Source organism: Zootoca vivipara, chromosome 2 (assembly GCF_965207765.1).
Source record: "Zootoca vivipara chromosome 2, rZooViv2.hap1.1, whole genome shotgun sequence".
Lineage (NCBI taxonomy): Eukaryota > Metazoa > Chordata > Lepidosauria > Squamata > Lacertidae > Zootoca > Zootoca vivipara.
This window is the reverse complement of record NC_142584.1, coordinates 41,116,878-41,137,297: the sequence shown is the minus strand read 5'-3', so window position 1 is coordinate 41,137,297 and position 20,420 is coordinate 41,116,878. Positions and strand designations below refer to the sequence as shown.

Sequence of the window (20,420 nt, the reverse complement as noted above, 5' to 3'; positions counted from 1 at the left end):
TTCCCTGTGGGAATATCCATGTGGAAATAACACAGTTCTCTCCATTGCCAAGATGACATTGCAACAGTAAACATGGGCATAAAGAAGTGAGTATCTGCATGAACTCAGTGTGGACAGAATGAATATTACAGGCAGGGACAATAACGACCACTCTTACATTTATGAGGGGTGACCAGGAGATCCAGAGTTTTCTGGGAGAGGTTGGGCCAGATTGCCATCATTTCCTTCCTCAGCTCAGCATCCATTTGCTGTTTGTCAGCGCCCCCTGGAAGATGTAAGCCAGGGATGAGACACAACAAATAAACACCTGGGCACCTGATCTCCACTTTCTCCCCCAGAAGTATTAGAATATTTAATCTGTTTCTCTTGGATTCTGTTAATTCACTGGTCAATATTGAAACCAAAATAGAAAAGAAATATTAGGGCGGATCCACGTCATACCTTTAAAGTATATTCAATGCACATTTAAAGCATATGACTTCCCCCAAGGATTCCTGGGAACTGTAGTTTTCCCTTACAGAGGCATGATTCCTAGCAGCCTTAACAAACTACAGTTCCCAGGATTCTTTGGGGGAAGTTGTGTGCTTTAAATGTGCATTGGATGTGCTTTAAATGTATGGTATGGATGTGCCCCGTCGCTGTTACAGCCAATCTATATCAGAGTTGAATAAATCACACTTCACATTGTAGGTGATAGTTGGTATGTTTGACCATTGCTGACCTCAACATTTCCTGGTACACAGAAAGCTGGCAAGTCAGAGAGGATTCTAGAAGTTTTCTCCTTAACATTCTAAAGTTCTATACAGTGGTACCTCTACTTACGAATTTAATGCGTTCCGAACGCACATTCGTAAGTAGAAAAAAATTGTAAGTCGAATACCATAGGAATGCATTGGGAGAAAAAATTCATAAGTCGAAGCAACCCTATCTAAAAATTCGTAAGTAGAAAAAATCCTATCTAAATCGCATCCAAGATGGCGGACAGAGCTCCATTCGTAAGTAGAGTTATTCATAAGTAGAGGTACCACTGTATCAGAATATTCTACATCATTATTATTGTTTTTGGTCAGGGTGCATTCCATACCACTCAGTAAGATGACTCCTTGCACGTAGATCAGAGATGGGGAACCTCCATATGTTGCTGGACTCCCATCATCCCTGACCATTGGCCATATTGGCTGAAGCTGAGTCAGAGTCCAGCAGTATCTGGAAGGCCACAGGTTCTGCAACCCTTATCTGCATATTAGGAGAAGTCTTCCTGAGAGATGTGGAATGCACTCTGGGGCATTCTGCTCCATGGGAGGTTTCTGTGCTCCCTGACCTCACCTGGGTGGGGCAAGGAGACAAATAAAAATAACCAGAAAGATCTCCAACCCAAGCGAGTCAGAAAAGGGGCCTTGGAGCTTTTAATAATGACAAGTACATTTCATCCTGTGTAAAACTCTACAGTGAAATGTTCCTTGGTTTTAAAGGCAGTATCACTCTTCTGATGGGTCTTTAACATAACTGCCTTCTTCATGCACAGGGCCGGCCCTATGTGCAGGCTGGGTGGCGCAGGGCACCACTGCGCTGGCCCACCAGGAGGGCGCCGCGAGCTGTGCACACCCGCTGGCCGGCCAGTCCGCCGCGCAGCTGCGCCCACGGCAACTGCGCTGCGCCTGCCCGCCCGCCCGCCGCGCAACAGTGCCTGTGGCAGCTGTGCTGCGCTCGGCGCCCACCGCGCTGGGAAATGGGGCGGGAGGGCGCCGGAGGGATCCGGCACATCACGGCGCCAGGGGCGCTTAAGACGGCCCTGTTCATGCATAGGCTGGTACTGGGAAGTTTGATCAATTTAAGAGGCAGAATGCCTACCCCTTACTCCTCCTCCCTGGGGAATATCTGGTCCAGGGAGCCTTGTTTCTCCTATAGGCATTTGCATACATATTATGTATAATGTATCGTCTATATAAAAGAACTAGCAGGTACTATAATTGTGCTATATTGTTTTAATATTCGATTGGAAGCCACCCAGTGTGTGGCTGGGGAGAATCAGTCAGATGGGCGGGGTACAAATAATAAATTATTATTGTTATTGTTGTTGTTGTTATTATTATTATTCAGTGGTAGTAGTGTAGCTAATGAGGTTAATCTGAGGCAAAATTATTGCTAATTGAAAACTTTCCCCAGGCTTTTCTTTCCAATATTTAATTTAATTCCCCAGAATTCTCTAATCTGTCAGGAAAGAAACTGCTCTCTCTTGCTGTGTTTATGGGGGTGTCACTTGCCTTTGGCAATCTTGATGTCAAGTGCAGTCCGGATCAACGCCATGAGGGTAGAATTGAAATGGACTGTATTGTCGTCTGCCACAGGCAGGTCCATACGAAGTAGTCTCTGCAGAAACCCAAGCAGAAAGGTGTCATCTCACAACTCCCCACCACCCAGGTTATCATGCACAGAGGAGTATATGAGCTCTGGGGAGAACTCTGAGTTCAATCACTTTGTCTTGCATCGAATCCTCCTACTCATGAATTAACCTCACTTCCCACCCAATTTCATGAGGACCAAAGCCTAGTTGCAATATGTTAATATCTGAATACTCGGCTCTCATCACACCTTATTTTGCTTTCACCCAACTGCTTTCACCCATCTGCTTATTTTGCTTTCACCCAACTGCTTTCTTTGTGGATTCCACAAAGTATGTGGATTCCACATCAGCTACTAGAAGAAGGGCCCGGAAATAACCCCATAATAACTGTATGGACCTGGTTGCACTCCTAAACATGTTGCTTAGAAATTCATTCCACTGAGATTTACCTTTAACATTCTGCAAGATTATCTACTGGGTTTTTGCCAATGACTTTAGCCAGAGATGATTGTAGTCTGAAGGCCTCTGCAAGGAGACCCTTATGTTGTCTGCATTAGACTTGGAGACAGTTTCCTGGCTTCTGTTCTAGCCCACTGTATCCCAATCAGTTTTCAGAAATAGGAATATTCTAGACTCCTAGCTTGGGTCACTAGAGCTACTCTCATCCCCTAGCTGTAGATGAGTCCCATGTGTCCTATCCAACTAAATCTCTCATGATGTAATCTCTCCTCTCCAGAATGTATCCTCTTCTGAACTTCCACAGAGTTCTCCCCAAAAAGCTCATTGTCTATATAAAAGTAAAAAAGTGTAAAACAAAGGAAAATCTCAAATAAAATCCCATCTATCCAAGACAGCAGTAGACAGCAGTGGTAAAGGGATAGGGTCCAAGAAGAATGCACACATTCAACAGAGCAGGTTTCATCAAATGCGCAAGACTAGAGCATGCAAAAAGAGCATGCAACATGCAGCACAGTGCAAAAGCATGCACAGAGAACACGTTGAGACTCATTCATAGCTCTGGTATAGATTGCTCTAAGGGAGAGATCCGGATTGTGGGCTCTTGGTGCAAAAAATGGGTGCGTCCTTAAGGTAGAAAAGAAAGAAATGAAATTGACAGACTATGGGCCATGTGCCATTCCTGAGCCAAGGCTGTGGGCTGGAGATCACACAAGATGCTCAGGGTGGGGCTTGACCAGCTAGTGCATTAGCTGAGATAGGACCAATGGAAATGGGGGTTAGACGGTCAGGGTCCTTGGGGTTCATTAAGTGGATGTCACTGAACAGAGGTGCACAGAATGACAGATGAGATCAAAAACTCTGAAGGAAGAGGAGAAAGAAAGAGGGAGACACACATATAGATGATGGTGATGATAATGATGATGACACGTTAAGTAGGAAGATCCCTCAGGAATCTGATGTCCAGAAAACCTGTAAATCTTGGGAGAGCAGCCTGCATTAGACTGAACAGATCTTCCTCAGTGCTTCGTACTTGGGTATTCAGAATTTCCTCCTCTTTGGCAATTTGGTAAGAATGCTGCCTGTGCCTTCACATTACCTTGTGTTTCTGAGCTGTCCATGAACAAGGTACATGGCCTGTGCATCAAATCCATTCCTGTCACATAACTTAATTCAACCTGTCAGAAGATCTTGCAGAGTCAAGCCTTTGTTTTGGGCCATATGCAGGATCTGTTGTGGATCCCAAAGGTGAGGCACCTCATAAAACAAGATGAAGCAACCTTATTTTCCTTCTCATCCCTTAGACCTTTTGCAATGCATTCAGAATTCACAGAGGACTGGGTTTGGACTCTCTGGACTTTTTTGCAGTTGACCAAAGGTTTAACAGTAGTTGTAGAAATTATATTTTTGCTTTACAACCAGAACTCAATAGCCACACCTCTTGGTGACTACCTCACTCAGGGTTTGTCAATTCTTCCACTTGTGCTGTGCATAGAAAGCATGGGTCCAAGAAGTTTTCCTTTGCCCTGTTCCTTTCCAAGGGAAAACATGCTCTTTAGCAATAGATTGGAAAAAATGGAAATTTGGGGAAAATCCGAATTGTTATTTGCTCTGATTGAGCCCTAAAGAGCAGTTTTCCCTGGAGGAAAGCAGCAGGACAAGAGAAAGTGTGGATAAACCCTCAGGATTCTGGCAGTCTACAAGACTTTATCCACAGTTACCATTTCTCCTGCTCTTTCCAGACACAGGTTTGCACTCAAAAGCTCCACGTCCAAGAATTGTTGGGTCCCTGCCCCCCCCCCCCGAAGCTTTCCCTGTGAAAACCTGCTCTTTAGAACCCAATCAGAGCAAGCATCAATTTGGGTTTCCCAGCAGATTGCTCTTTGCTCTGATTGAGCTTTAAAGTGCGGGGTTTTGCAGGGAAAGCGATGGGGCAAAAAAAAGAGAGAGCACTTGAATGCGGTGTTTTAAAGCACAGACTTTGCCTGGAAGAAGTAGAGGAAATAAAAGTGTGGATAAACCCCGAGTGTTACTTTGCTTTTATGAATGGCATAGGAACTGCTATACCATGGCTGACCTCTAGTAACAATGGATTCATATGGATGGGGCCAGCAGCATAGTTACCTCCCACAGGAGCAGTGACCTGTCCCAGGACCTGCAGAACTGTTATGGGTTTGTAAGCTACCTTGCAGCTTCCACCCACAGAATCTTCCTTTAAATGTTACCACACTGCAGCTATTCTTATTCTGGTATCACAAACTGTGATATTAGGCCTGAGTGCAGCAGTTGCTTGTGGCTCCCCTCCTCCCCACACCCATGCCACAAGCCCTTCTTCCAGAGTCATTCTATACCCACTTTCCCTCTATTGTTTTGCTGCATTCAATTCCCTGAAGAATTTATTGTAGTGACCCAAAATATCTCAATGCAAACCCAAACAAATACAAAATGTTATAGAAATATTCATACGTATTTGTATTGTTCATAAAGAAATCCACTTATAGTTTGTAGTTTCCGCCTACTGAATTTGAATTTCTGTTTGTGTGCTTGTGTGTGTGTTTCAATGGCACAGAATTCACTGTGCGCTTATTTGGGGACAGCACCCTAGCTTTTCCATGCACTGGAGCAAGCATGGATTGCAACTGTAAGGGAGATGAAAGAGCCAAATCATGTTAGCCATAGTGTATGTAGGCTAATGATTATGAAAATGCCAATTCCATAGGAGAATTGGGTCCCTTGGATTGCTGTCTCATGCAGAAGAAATCCTGAGATCTCTGTATGATCAGGGACAGCAACAGTGAATAAGGGATAATGGTGGGGGTGGATGGATACAGGCAGCAATTCTTTACCAGGGCAGATATGGCACTCCGAAACCCCAATTCTCTTCCCCACAAATATGTAAGGGAACCGCAGAACAAATTTATCTCTCTCTGGTTTTCTGGACAGCTGATGCCATGGTTGAATGAACCAAGGGATGTATGGACAATGGTAGCAAATGGAAAGGACATGGAAGATTTACAGAGGAGTGGGCCATTACAGAGGAGAGAGATTATTACAGTGTATTGCACTGAAAACAATATTTTTACTCAAAGGGTTTTGTAAAGCTGGGAAGTAAAGCACAGATATGGAAATGGCACAGCTAGGAATGAGACCTATGAGTCTTGACACCAACCAAGGCCTCTAGCCTAAAGTTCATTTACCTTGAGCTCCACACACCACATTCCTTCTCCCATCTCTTCATCCTCCTTTCACCAAGCCTATGCTAATCTGGGATTCCTGACACCCAAATGCAAGCTCCTGCATACAGTCTCCTTTGAAACCAGATGCCTTACCAGGCTACCAGGGTCTAATGCACTTTTCCTTATGTAAAAAGTCCACATGGTACAAACGAAGCTTCCCTACACCAAAGCTAGTCAATGTAGAACCCTCCAGATGTTTTTGGGCTACAACTCCCCAAGGCAGCTATTGCTAATAGTCAGGGATGATGGGAACCATAGTCCAAAAACATCTGGAGGGTACTAGATTTTTTACCCCGTCCTACCTAATTGCTTGGCCTTATATGATGAGCTTAATACTGCCAATAACCACTTTTAACAACTCCATCTGCATCAAGGCTAATTAGATTTTTGCTCCCATTCAAAAATGATTCATCAGTGTGCTGCTCTTCTCCAGCCATAACATGATCCTTGCAAATCATCCCATGACCGGACGGATGGACTGCAGTGCGGACTCACAATGGTTCCATATCTTCCTGTGACTCTCCACAACTTAGGACTAGATTTCAATATTTCGTTGAGAAGTTAGCATAGTGGTGGCATTTTCAAAACATGGTCACTTGTGCCTCCTGTCTGAAGAATAGCAAAAATGCAAGAGGTATTCTGCAAATGCAGCCTGCACCCCAACTGCAATACCACCAAGTCTCTTCAAATTCCTCCTAAGGAATTTTGTTCTTCTCTGACCAGCATGTACTTAGTTGAGTTGTGGTTGTTTTTCTTATCCTGGGGTTGTCACAATTAACTGAGCATGAAAGTAGTTAGATACCAAGGATGACTTTCCCTCTAGGTGGGAAAAAGGGCTTAGCGTAGTAGTACAACAAATTATTTGCCAGCAGAAAGTATTGGATTCAATCTCTGGCATTTGTGGTTGAAGGGTCCCAGGAAACATAAGCTGGGAAAGGCATTAGCCCAATACCTTCTGTCACTCATTTGGGCTAGATAGACTTGATTTACTCCAATTTTGCATTTTTTTATAGAATTGTAGAGTTGAAAGGGACCCAAAGGGCAATCTACTTCAACCCCCTGCAATGCTCCCTTTTGACATTTGTGTGCAGCAAACTGCAGTTACTATGACTGTCACAGAATATTTAATTTGTGTGGAGGGGCCCCCATCTGTATCAGCACCTTAGCAAGTATGGCAATACAGTATAGTTTGTTGGTACTCACAGGCTGTAGCTTTACTGTTCCAGGAGACAGGATATAGGTCAGTGGTGGAGTATATGCTTTGTACATAGAATGCCCCAAGTTCATTTACTTGCAAATGCAGTTAAAAGGATGAAGAAGCAGCTGATGGGGGTAAACTTCTGCCTAAGACCTCGAAAAGCCATTTCCAATCCAAGTAAATCAGGTAAGCACATGAAATCCAGAGTGTTCATAGATATATATAAATATATTCAACATTGAGCTGACTATAAATGTGTTATGTGCCTGAAAGGGCAGGACAACATTTTCTTTGTAGCCTTTCAAATCTTCTAGATGTTAACTGGTGGCTGGGTTTTTTAAAGCACATTTTTTTACCTTTCACGTGCCCTCTTTCCATATCATTCCACTAGCCAATGTATTGCTTCTTTAGTTATAGTATATATTCAAGCCAAATAACTCACATTTCCATTTAGTAGCATATAGTCATACTCAAATTATAATAAATGATTGCAGATCTCTAAGAAACTGTAGCCGATTTTGCATTTTCATTGTCATATTCGTATTCAGCACCTCAAAATCTATAAGAAATGGCTACTTTTATCTCAGAGGCATGACTTTTGTCAAAAATCGTTATACAGTGTTATCAGCCTACGAACTCTTCTGCCTCTTTGGCTGCAGGAACTGAGCGAAAGGAGATGAGAGGCAATACTGAGAGAGCATTTAAGTATCCAAGAACTCAAGAGCTGTGACGAAAAGATGAGTGGAAAGAGAACACTTGGTTTCCCACCAATGATAGAGGAACAGAATTTGGAATTTCAACAGTAACAATATCAGGTTGCAGTTCTGCTTATAGTGGTCCTATAGATGAGAACTTTCTTTAAAGGTTTGGGCAGGGTTTTTTCGTTGTTTTTTTTTTAAGTGTGTATGTTGTAATTTCTTCAAATCCAAAGCAATCACCAATGGCAGGTTAGTACAGCAAAAAAATGGAGATTTGCATTGAAGAGACAGTCCATTGCCCTTCTGGGATGGGCAGCTTTGCAGGCAGGCCCCAAGCCACTCTCGTGAATTGGCATATGGCAGGCTGGATTGTTCTCTGCTGCCAAATTGACCAATGGCAGCAGGGCCTTGTGGGTTTTCCCCTGGGCATGGGAACAACTGTCCAACGGTGGCACTTGACCCTGCGCTCAGTGCCAAGATAAATAGGCAGCCTGCCAGCCATTTGGCCTCTTCTTCCTTTTAATCAAACTGTAGGAAGATTGAGGACCTGATTTTCTATTCAAATATAAGCTGGCAAAGTACCGGTAGTCTGGTGGTGCAAAGCAGTGACTGGATAATTTATTTTCCTGAGAGCAACTACCATGGAGATTCTTCACTTGTTCAAGCCAGCTAACTGACAAATGACTGGCAAATACGTTTTCCAGCAGCTTTCATGTGAAGATTTAATTGTCTGACCCACATTGTAGGTGTGCTGAGATCAACGTAAGACAAAATCAAACTAGAAAGCATTCTTGTAACCTCCATGTGTGGGGTCAAAATATTAGCATCAGTTTTTGAAGCAATCATTAAGAACTGGGGTAGTTGTTAAGAACCAGTATGAATGTGACAAATTCAGCTTCACTTTTAGCCCAAATCTCAGAAACAGTCATGGTTCAACGAAAGTCAACATTCAATTCCTTATGGAGTTGCTGGCAGACTTGCACTCTTTTGGAGATTACACAGAGGCACTGGTTTATAAATCAGGGTCTCCTCACGGAGCCTATTGACATGCCCATAATTAACAAAGCAAGACAATTTATACTAAAAGTGGGTGTGAATCTTGAATTACATGGAAATCGCATGCTAATAGCTTCTGCCACTCGAAAAGTGACAGAAAAAATCAGTGTGAAAGGTACATACCTGCATTATCTTTGTTCCTGTTACAATGGATGAACTTAATTAGCTTAAAATCTATGATCTGCATATTTATCATGTTCAGCATGTTTTTGTTTTTTTAATAATGTCAAAGATGTTCAGGATTCTATGTGCCGTTGGCACAGCAGTAACTCCAACTTATGGAAGAAGATACTTGTGTTTACAGACAACATATCCTCCCTGCATCTGTGCAGGATGAGAGCATTCTCCATGTTGGCATCCATTAGTCTTGCGAGTCAATGAAGCGCATATCCAGGGGTGAAGTCAAACTCTGCGTTAGCAGCACTGAAGTGACATTCCTGGGGCGGAAGCCTGGGCAGTGTGTATGGATGAATGACAAATTGTTTGTGTGTGGAGTGTTTCTCCAACTTCGTGTAGGCAGACAGTGTGGTCACATCTATACTGCACTGAAACTTGAGAGTTATTTTGTCTGCTATATTATTATGTGATGAATAAACTGCAGGAATGAATTACTGGGCTCACTTTTAAGAAAGCTGAAATTTAAAGAGAAACCTAAAGTCACAGGACAGGTGAGAGCCTGACATCATATCCAGATTTTGCCTGTCCTGCAAAGATCAGACAGATATTTGTGCATGAAACATAGCTGAATATATAGCTGAAGTGAAAACTTCATTGTAAGATGAACTCAATAATTTTTGGTCCTTGATTCTGTATTTGATCGTAATGTTTTTAAATTTAATTATATTTTTTGTGACTTTGAAATTGTCATAACTTTTGGCACAGCTTATAAAATCTAATAAAATTTTGGTTAACCTTTCTTGATCTAGATGGTTCTACTTACTAGGAGGCTGAGAAGAATGAGAAGATCACATTGATTTTGGTGTCTGCCTTATACATCATGATAGAATGATCCTTGTTGAAATGTCCAGCTCACAAAGTTTTTATTTGGTTCAATATGAAGAACCGGCCATTGCAATTTTGTATCTCTGACAGAACAGTTTGATTTCAATGATCATCTTTATGCAAACGACATTCAAGTTTATCTTAAAATACACTATATAGAATTTGTTGTCTTGTCCTGCAAACCTTCTGTTTCTTCATCTGACAAATAATATACTTGTCATTCCTAATTTCATTGTCTCAAGTGTTCTTTTTTACTGTCCTCTCTCATTCTCAAATGTTCTGTTTCTAATTCAGGTAGGTGTTATATTTTAACCTCACCAAAATTTACACGTCTCTCAGTTGATGCTTTAACTTCTCAGCTCTTCAAAACTCTTCCCAGTCTTGTCCGTCCTTATTTAACTTCTTTATATGTCATAATGCTCTGGATAATTATCTTATTTTGTTTTAAGTCACAGATAGTCTTGGCTATGTCTTGTCTTTGATTCTTCTCATTTGCTTCCCCCAATGAATGGAATTCTCTTCCTCCTCTTGCCCATTACACCTCTCTCTGCTTCTCAAAAAAATCACATCCTCCTCAAGACTACTGTAGTAGTCACAGTAGTATCAAAACTTCAGAGTGATTATTGTTACTTCTTCAAGTTTAGTCTGCATGCAGTATTCTCCATCAGACTTACTGCTTTAAAGTAATTTTTCATTTATACATATCGTCTCTATTAAGCATGTTCAACTCATAAGATGCAATCAAACTGGCTGAGAAATTCATGTTTTCTCACTAAGATTATGATCATTCTAAAAGAAGAATAACACCCTCCCCCTGCTCCTAAACCCAAATTAAAACATATCACAAAAAGGACCTACCAAGAGGTTGAAAGAGCTGTCATGTTTACTTCAGTAGCAAGATGCAGTTGGAGACTGATCACACTTCTCTTATGGCTTCCACTTTGCTAACCTAAAAACGCAGGAACCATGTGGGACGGGTAGAATTACATGTGTAGAACCACACAAGCACCAGAGATCAGAAAGGTGTGGTGGCACTAGCATAGCTGTGTAATTCACTCCTCCCATGAGGTTCTTCCATTGGCAGAGCCATGTGAGCAAACTGACCTTGTCTCTCCCAGCACTCTGATCATTTCACGTATGTTTCAGTGCAACGACTGGTCTGATATTATAGTCTGAAGGAAGTATTACTTGCTGTCTGCCATCAGGATACAGTAGTATGATCTTTCATCTGAAAAACCTATTTCAGTTACTGCCTCCTACTCACCATGGCCCTTTCAAACATTCATCTTTACTTACTGCTCTTGCTTGGGTGGATGTGAGTACCCTCTCCCCAAATCTTCCTACATTTCTCATCATATTGTGGCATCTTCACTCCACAGTTTCTGTGGCATCAGACTGCACTGAAACCTTTACTACAGAGTCTATCCCCACTGATAAAGCTGGCAGTTTTATATCTTCCCCCTTCTCTCCACACTAAACTTGCAGAATCCAAAGACCCTTTCAAGTGACAGTGAGCTTTTCAATAGCTGTGCCATGAACCAGCAATAGAAACCCAATGGTTCGGAAGGGTGAAGGAGATGTCACACACATAACATAGAAAATGTGAGAGGGGAAGCTCTGGGTATGAGTGGTAGACTTTGGGAAGAAAAGGAGAAAGAAGATGTAGCTTGATGATCAGCTGCTGAGATGTATAAAAGGTTTAGGGTTAGAGTATGAAGTTATGGAGGAGCAGAAGGGAAAAGCTTCTGATAGGTTAGAACTGCATTGACAGAGAAGGAGGCATGGAGCAGCAGAGAGAAGGGGGCAGAGAAAAAGGTTAGTTGCTGTTAATTCGTCTCTGGTTAAGAGTAGTGAACTACTTCCCCTTAGGTTGTGTTCTTTTGTAGGAAGTTACACCGTTATGGAGGCAGAAGCACTGAAAAGGCATGGGTGTCTGTTTTAAGTTATGCAAAGAGATCAAAAGAGCCATTAGAACAACTACAAGAACTTCCCCACCTCCCTTATTCTTTTATGGGCAGCCGGAAGGGCATGAGAGAGCAATCCCAACTGCAGAATGAACTGCAACCCATAGGCAAGTTGGTGGAGAGAGCCCAAGACTTGAGTCTAACTTTTACCCAGAAGGAGCTCTACCTGGGCATGTGTTCCGTTGCTAGCCTGTACATGTGTAAAGAGGTAATGAGTATAGTCCTATACTTCTAGGCTCTAGTTAACTGGCACCTGAAGGTGAATGCTGTCTGTCTTGCACAAAAGTCTAAACTAGTAAACTGGCATTTAAACCATAATGAAACTCTGTGAAGACCCTCATAATACAAGCCCAATTCTAACAGTTTCAATTCATTTCCAGACAGATGTTTTTCAAGTGTCAGGCACACTAACACCTGCAAGTCATATGCCATGTGTTCTAATCCGGACAATGATTCCCACAAGCTCAAATGGCAGGTTGGTGAGTGAGCAGGCTTAACATGGGTAGCATAGTCTAGTGTACTGAAAAAGGACCATCATTCAAAATCCTATGCAACTTTACACCTTTTCATTATTCAGTATTGTTTCCTAAATTTATCCTTTAGTACTAAATTGCATTATCAGCAATTTAATACTAAATTGCATTATCATATTAATGCAGCAACAAGTGAAATGCAGAAAGTTCGCTTCAGGTTAAGTACGCTTCAGTTTAAGTATTCCGCAGACCGTCTGGAACGGATTAATCTACTTTCCATTACTTTCAATGGGAAAGTTCGCTTCAGGTTAAGTACGCTTCAGTTTAAGTACAGACTTCCGGAACCAATTGTGGTTGTGAACTGAGGTACCACTGTATCCAAAGTCTCCAGGATGCAGGGGGGTGGGGATAGATGGGGGCACTGCCTTTGTCCTTGGGACTCACAGTGCTATTCTTATAAAGAGGTGCCAGAACTCACCACGAACACCTCCCTCATTCTCTTAGAATGGCAATGGAGCCCAAAAGAGAGGCGCCGGAACTGAGTTCTGGCTGGGGGGAAAAACGCCCTGGGAACTCCCAATGGAGCTCCTTAAGGGATGATACCATTTGCTGCACAAATGTTCCTGGGCTTTTATGTTTCTTGACACAGACAGAAGCTGATGTAAGAGCTTACAAGACTGAGCCAGAACCCCTCTGGTTCAGGCACGGGTCCCAGTCCTTACAGCACTTAACATGAACCTCAGCTGTCTAAGAGACAACAAAACAGGAGAACAAACAAGGCACCAAGAAGCTCAGGTACTCACTCCCAGCGAATATTTTCTCCAGTTAACCAATGCTGCAGCTGTAAATTCACTTATTTAACCTGATATACTTGGTTGTTGTTGTTTTTTTTAAAAAAACAACAACCCCAGAAATAGCAGTATGGAGGGCCCCCAAGTTGGTTTAGGATTGCGGATGGGGACGGGGGCAATGGGATGGGGAGATTCTGATCTGGACCATAGCAGGGGCAAAAGCTTAAAGTGTCCCTCATGGTTTTGATCCAGCTCCTCCCTCTGCGTTAGCTGCTTATATTTTTTAAAGCGAGCATAACAGAGAAAATGCATGAATAAAGTCACATCTACTTTGACCCTCAGTCAGTGTTCATTTGACAGAGGGAAAAATTATGAGGACAGTGATTTTCTTACTATCTTGTGATTTTCTTACTATCTTGTTCACATTTAATTTCCTGCTGTTTTGAAATATTGTGAAATTTATCTGGAATTTATCTAGATAATCTAAACCCAGATACAAGGAAATTAACTCATCCCTGCAAATTACCTCCATAGCTGCCAAGTTTTCCCTTTTCTCGCGAGGAAGCCTATTCAGCATAATGGAATTTCCCTTAAAAAAAGGGAGAACTTGGCAGCTATGATTACCTCATCACTGAGAACCAGGGCATGGAGTCTGAATAACGTGCTTCTGCCCTTGTGCTACCTGTGCCACCCCCACATTTCACACTACTTACAGGAGGTTGATCAGGAATTCCTGGGAGAGCTCTGTTCATGCCGTGAAAGACACCAGGAGATTTTGGGTCCTGGATACTGCTGAATATGTGAGGTGCATTCAGAAAGTTGGGAACCACAGAAACTTCATCTCATGGGGGGGATTTTTGTCTGAAATGGATGAGTGTGGGCAAACTTCTAGTTATATGCTACATTGTTCACCTGCATACTGTATATGGGCAGTTCAAGTGCATCATATGCTTTCAACTAATGGGTATAACAATAATTTTCTCTGCAGTGTTCCCTATATTGACACCGAAAGACTCATCAACATGTCATATGTACTATGCTGCAACCTACTCCTGCAATGTGGTTAACTAGATTTTAACAGAGATTCAGGAGCTCCACTACAGTGTTATAGGTCAAAAGGAAAGGTTGCCCAGGTAGAGAAAAACTGATGAATAGATGCACAGGGCTATGCATTTTACTTATTTAGAAAATATTTCAATCCAATGGCACCAGTTCTTTCTGGAGAATGCAGGTAAGGGTGACTAGTATCATTTTGACTCCCCGCACTAGAAGCAGACACATTGGCCTGTTCAAAAGCACTCATACCAGTGCCATTAAATGTGTTTTGGATCTTTGGTCTCTCTTCCCCTTCCGGCTTTGTCTTCCCAGTTCATTTGGGGTATCTGTATTGGCTGGATAGTTTCAGAGCAATCACAGCTGTTTAAATTGTTTGGGGAGGGTGGCAAAGGGAATGGGAGGTGAAACATTTTTAAAGCAATGTCTCTTCTGCTAGATGCAGGAGGACAGGGTGGTGGCACTTTGATGGAGGATTTTGAGTAGGATCATGCACCTTGGAGTTGTTTCTTACCCACCCAACATTTATTGGCCATAATGGAGTCTCTGAAACATGAAACGCTAACGGTACTGAACGGACACACTGTTACTGCTCAAGAAATTGTATTGAGAAGGGGGAAGAAATGTACAAAAATTATAGCTTTTGTATTTTTGTTGTTGAAAAAAAATAATTAAAAATGAAGCTAACTTGAAATATGCCTTGTTTATTTCTTAAAAATTATTCTACCTTATAAGCAACACGGGCAGGGCATTTCTTCCCTAGCCCCAGGGGTGGAGACATGTGTCTCAGCATCTCATACATGTCCATGAAAGTCATCCGGCCCCTGGGAGCAAAAAATTAAAAATAAAAATAAAAACAACAAAAAAAAATTAATAATAATTAAAAAAGGAAAAAATACACAGAAAAATAGAAAAGAGAGAGAGATGCAAAGAAGAGAAAAATATTGGAAATCAATTGGAAAAGAAAAAAATGGAAGATAAAAATGTAAAGATTATTGTGCTGCTTGTCAGCCAAGAGTTCAAATATGCTTGATCTTCATGGACAACTGGGAGTAGAAAGATAGCTCCTCAAACTGTGGCTGTGATCCAGCAAAATGCTTAAGTGCAAGCTCCGTACTTACAGAGCTAGCGTTCCCACTGCAACAGGGAGAGGTTTAACTTAAGCATGTGCCTCCGTCTAGTTTACTCAGCCTCAGGTTATAAATGCAGACCACAATCCTCCATGGGCTTATAGAGCCAAGGAGTGCAGAGTCAGGTCCTCTTAGTAATGAAGATCCACAGAAAGAAGGAGAGAAAGAGAAAGACAGATTGAGATGAGAAAGCCCCTCTTTGCCAATGTGGGAGGAGGGCAGAGTGCAGGAAGAGACGGTGGAGGGAAAGGGGGGTGGAAAGAAGTGGGGAGGGGAGGGGGGGAAATGGCAGAGGTGTCAATGGAGTCTCTGTCCTCCCCAAATGAAGTATTAATGTGCAGAGAGTGGTGGAGGTGAGTAGAGAGAGAGAGACTCATAGAACCCTCCAGGCCTAGCTCCAGCTAACAGCAAGCAAGAGATGGTTCAAGGTAACCGGTATGCTCCATGCGTTACTGGTCTGGGTGGCAGCATCATTTCACGCATTCTGTTGGCTAATTACATTAAATTACTCTTGAAAGTGCAATATATATAGATAGGTATGTGTACAGATATATATAGATATATATATATATATGAAATATATATATTAAAGAAATCATAAGCAACATTCATTCCGTTGATGCTAGCAGGTTTTAGTGTAAGTCAAACCTTGCAAGCAACCCTATGAGGGCATTTCTTGCCTAAGCCCAGGGGGGGAGATATTACACGTAATAAACTGTACATATCCTTATAATGAATTCGGCCACTGCAAGAAGAATACACGGGGGTTAGTGCAGACGCTACAGGGCAAGAGAAACACATACACTGTCATGAACACACAGAACATAGCAGGACTGCTGGCTAGAGACCTTCAGTCCAGCCATACCACCCCCCACAGGGCCTATGGAGAAACTGTACATTCCCATTGGCGGCAGCAGGAGGAAAGGGGCCTCTCAGAGCTGTGCAGCCCAGGTTTTGCTGCAGCTCTATTGGGTTCTCCATCAGTACTGGGAAGGAAGATGAGCCAGTACCATTTTCATTAATATATAGGGTGATAGGAGGATAGGGGAATGACACACAACTAGGCAGCATGGTGAGATTTATCAAAGATCATGTGTCAAGGTGAGCTGGGGTCCCAACTTGGGTATTTATTCCATTAGGCATTGCTGCCTTCCTGAAACTCACAATTGACACTTTTAAACTAGTCATTGTGCCATGGACTCTAGGAGCCCTGGGCTTCCCATTCCAACATTTTCCTTCCTTATTAATAAATGCATAGAAACCAGTGCTCAGGCAGGGGCAGACCTGGTTTTCCTGCCCCTGCATGGCACAGGCTCCCTGATGAACACTCCCTCAGCTGGGCTTGGCAGGCTTTGCCAGTTAGGGCTGGCAGCGTAAACAAACACATTAAACCTGGACACAACGGGCATTCATTCTCAACAGGGCACAGGGGTGACAAACGATACCAAGAGAACGCTGGGTGGACCTTCTGTTAGGTGCCAATTATCACAACTCTGCTGACTGTGCCTGCTTGCAGCAGCAGAGTGTTTGGCCTCCTCCCCAGCAAACCATGAAAAATTACAAGAATAGTTACACACCAGAATGGTAGGCCAGGCCCTAGCAGGCACACACATACACATTCTCTCTCTCTCTCTGCCTTACATACATACACAAACACACACACACACACCTCTCTACAGTCAACATTTGAGAAGTGTGTCATTTATAACTAACAGAGCTACTGAGCACATTTCTTTGATGGCTGAACAATACGTAACACTGGTAGGTTTTGTGACGGCTTCGAAGTCAGTACCACAATTAGCCTTCTTTAGCTCACATACTACTAACATGACACAAAACATGAAGCATAGCTGCCGCCACCAGGAGCTTCACTGAGATAACTGTCTGGCTCAATAAATAAATAAATAAATAAATAAATAAATAAATAAATATATATATATATATTAAAAATTGTCCAGTAGCACCTTAGAGACCAACTAAGTTTGTTCTGGGCTTTCATGTGCTTTCGTGTGCATGCACACTTCTTCAGATACACTGAAGATACACATGTCTGGCTCAAGTGACACTAGTGATGTTACTCAGTTTCCCTACAGTAGGGGCTACATAGCCCACTAGGTAGAACAGGGAAATGGCAACAGGTATCCCTGGGCACAAGGGGCCCTTTTGAATATATGGGGTAATGTAAGGGTGTGTGTGTGTATGGAGTTGAGAGAGTCCAGCTGCAAAAACCTAAAATTAAAAGAGGAAATGTTAATCAGAGATAAACCCCCCCATATCTGCTTCTTGCAATCTCTTATTCCTAGTGAGACCCATAGAAATTAGCCAACAGGAATGGGAATGGCAGAGTGGCAGTGGCCACAGATCCACACTGACTGGAACTCAGCTAAGGTGGGTGACTCACAATGGAGCTGCATGCAAACAGGGGCAGTGGCTCCAATCTCTGCCTCAGATTAGGCTTCTGCCTTTCTCTCACATCATTACAGATAAGGACTGTATCTACCAATATGACATCATATCTTCACTCTGTTAGAGTAGAACAAGCGTAAGACTAGTTTTCTTTTGTAGTCCTAAATATTGTTTCCCTTCCTGAGATGAACAAAAATGCAGGAGTCGATGCTCCTACCAGCCAATGCACTTCTTGTGTGAAAGTAATGTAGAGAGCATAGTTCTCTTAGCTTTCACACTGCTAAATCTCTTTCCTAATAGAGTTGGAATCAGAACCCAGGAATCTTAAGCTGTAGCCTCCCTGCCCAGCTTCTAAGGCCTACTATTTCTCCATCCCCTGCCCCTGTTTTCCTTACTAAGGAGAGTTTCCCCCAAGCATGGATCAATTTGATCCACTTTCCCAAGCTTTTGCTTGGTGTGGGGCAATGGCTATGAGTACAGTATTGGGAATGGCCAGGTAGGCATGTCCTTACCAGGCAGCAGGATCATACTCAGCCCACACACGCACATACTCGTCCAGATGGTGGGGCCCCAAAATGGAAGAATCACGCGTCAGATACTCAAAGTTGTCCATGATAACAGCCACAAAAAGGTTCAACATCTGCAACATCAAGAAGGCACACAGATGGATACAGACATGTTAAGTAACTGGTGAAATGCTCAATAATGCTGAGAATTATAATCTTGCTGCAAACCAAGGATTAGGCCCAGAGTCTATGTGACCTCAAGTAACTAGAGAGAGGGACTAACATAGCAAATGGTTTCACACCTCTTCGCCTCTCTCTCTCTCTCCCCCACATTGCATATTAGCAACGGTAATATGAAGAAACTTATATATGCAGATATGCAGGCACAAAAGTAACATTTTAAAACTTGAAATGAGCATACTTGTGAGTAGAACAATACAACTTACCATTTACCTGCTGACATTCTCTCTTATCACATACATACAATTTGCCATAAAGCAAAGGCTGCTGCCTACCTCAAGCCACCTCCTTTGGTTGCAACCACCACTGCCACACTAGATCATGCTTGGGAGCTGCAGGTCCTTCTTACAGCTACCAAACAGCCTGTTCCTCATTTGAGAAATGTCAATAACATGAAGGAAGAAGCTGCAATTCACTCAAAAGCGGTCCTTCCCTGACTCTAGAGTGCAAATGGCAGAGAATCATATACTAACAGCTAACTGAATTCTCTGAATATTGGCTTAGGTGTGACAGAAAACCCAAAGTTTGCAGAAGGGCAAAAAAACTTCTTTTTTAAAACCATAATTTCCCATTTTTGTGTTCTCCCCCAGGCCTGCAACAATCACCAGCTAGCATTCCTGAGCAAGCATAGCCCTCAGTGTGTGTTGCAGAGGAATCAACAGTTCAATGAGGACTAAGCTTGCTCAGTAGCCATGTAATGTTGCCTGATGGTGGGAGGAAAAACAACATGGAAAATCAGAGAAGAGGGGAAATTGAATGGGGTATCCTCAAAGAGCTCTTGGCTAGGTGACTAAAATCCTGAACTGGAAGGCTCCATACTGCAAGTACTACTTGTTAGCTACAAAATACAGCAGCTCTTTTTTCGAGTGGAGATACCACACTGGGTTTTATTGCTTCAGAGCTTCAGGCACCCTCTCCAGCTAGTACCACCAATTGGTGAGAGAGCAGAAGTGACCAATGTTGGAGCCATTCTCCAAGCTCCTCCTTCACCAATCAGGACTGAGGCAAACTAAGCAACTGCGTACGGTGCCTATATTCCTGGGAGACAGATACTTGAGTGTTCCTGCTGGAATTGCTCAGTATCTACAGCAGCAAAAAAACCCCACTTAAAAACCATTAAAAGCAGCTCTTTTTACAAGTGCAGAGAGAAAGGGGAATATAGGTAAATTTTATGATCGGATTCAAGATACAGAACAAACAACTGGTAATTTGATGAAAAAAATGGGAAAACATATGGGTATGAAATAAATACATATAAATGGAAATAAATATGAGCTCATAGTTTTCAACTGTTATCAGCTGATTTAAAGTAAAATTATTATAAAAATCAGTATCAATGGGACTGTGCCCCTTATAAGTTGAATTTGATATAGAATACTGGTGAGGACAAACTGTTGGAGATGTGGGGAAAGAAAAGCAGACTTTATACATATTTTTGATGTGTGTCCTATTATCCAATCTGTTTTGAATACAATCCTTAATACTACCATGGAAATAGTAGGTTAACTTATGCCTCATTATCTTGGGACTGTATTTTTAGGATTTTTTTTAAAAAAAATCTAATTCCATAAAAATGACTTGGAGGTGGTAGTTAATTTAGTAACAGCCACAAAAATAGCAATTGCCAAGAATTGGAAAAGCAGAATACACCATCTTTATTAGAGTGGATAGAGAAGGTATGGTCTATCATAACAATGACTTATTTTAACAGAACACATGTAAACCAATCGAACAAAATCATGGAAAAATGGGCAATGTTCATTATGTTCTAGCTAGAATTATAAATAACAGGGCAATGTACATATGATGCTTTCAATTGATTGCACTTTTACAAGAAATGTCAATAAAAATACTAATAATTAAAAAA

At 42.2% G+C, this 20,420-nt stretch overlaps 1 protein-coding gene and 1 pseudogene across 3 annotated transcripts in view; one reads left to right on the top strand and one right to left on the bottom strand.

Moving 5' to 3' along the window:
• The window catches only part of CACNA1A (calcium voltage-gated channel subunit alpha1 A), a 272,529-nt gene that overhangs the window by 30,766 nt on the left and 221,343 nt on the right, over window positions 1-20,420 (bottom strand). For all 3 annotated transcript variants that reach the window (XM_088661718.1, XM_088661717.1, XM_088661716.1), the window contains 4 exons: window positions 18,320-18,447; window positions 14,999-15,095; window positions 2,265-2,370; window positions 158-265 (listed from right to left, as the gene is read on the bottom strand). In XM_088661718.1, the coding sequence (XP_088517844.1) occupies window positions 158-265; window positions 2,265-2,370; window positions 14,999-15,095; window positions 18,320-18,447 (439 nt within the window). The remainder of the gene's footprint in view (window positions 1-157; window positions 266-2,264; window positions 2,371-14,998; window positions 15,096-18,319; window positions 18,448-20,420) is intronic.
• On the top strand, window positions 2,089-2,203 carry LOC132591806 (U4 spliceosomal RNA; annotated as a pseudogene).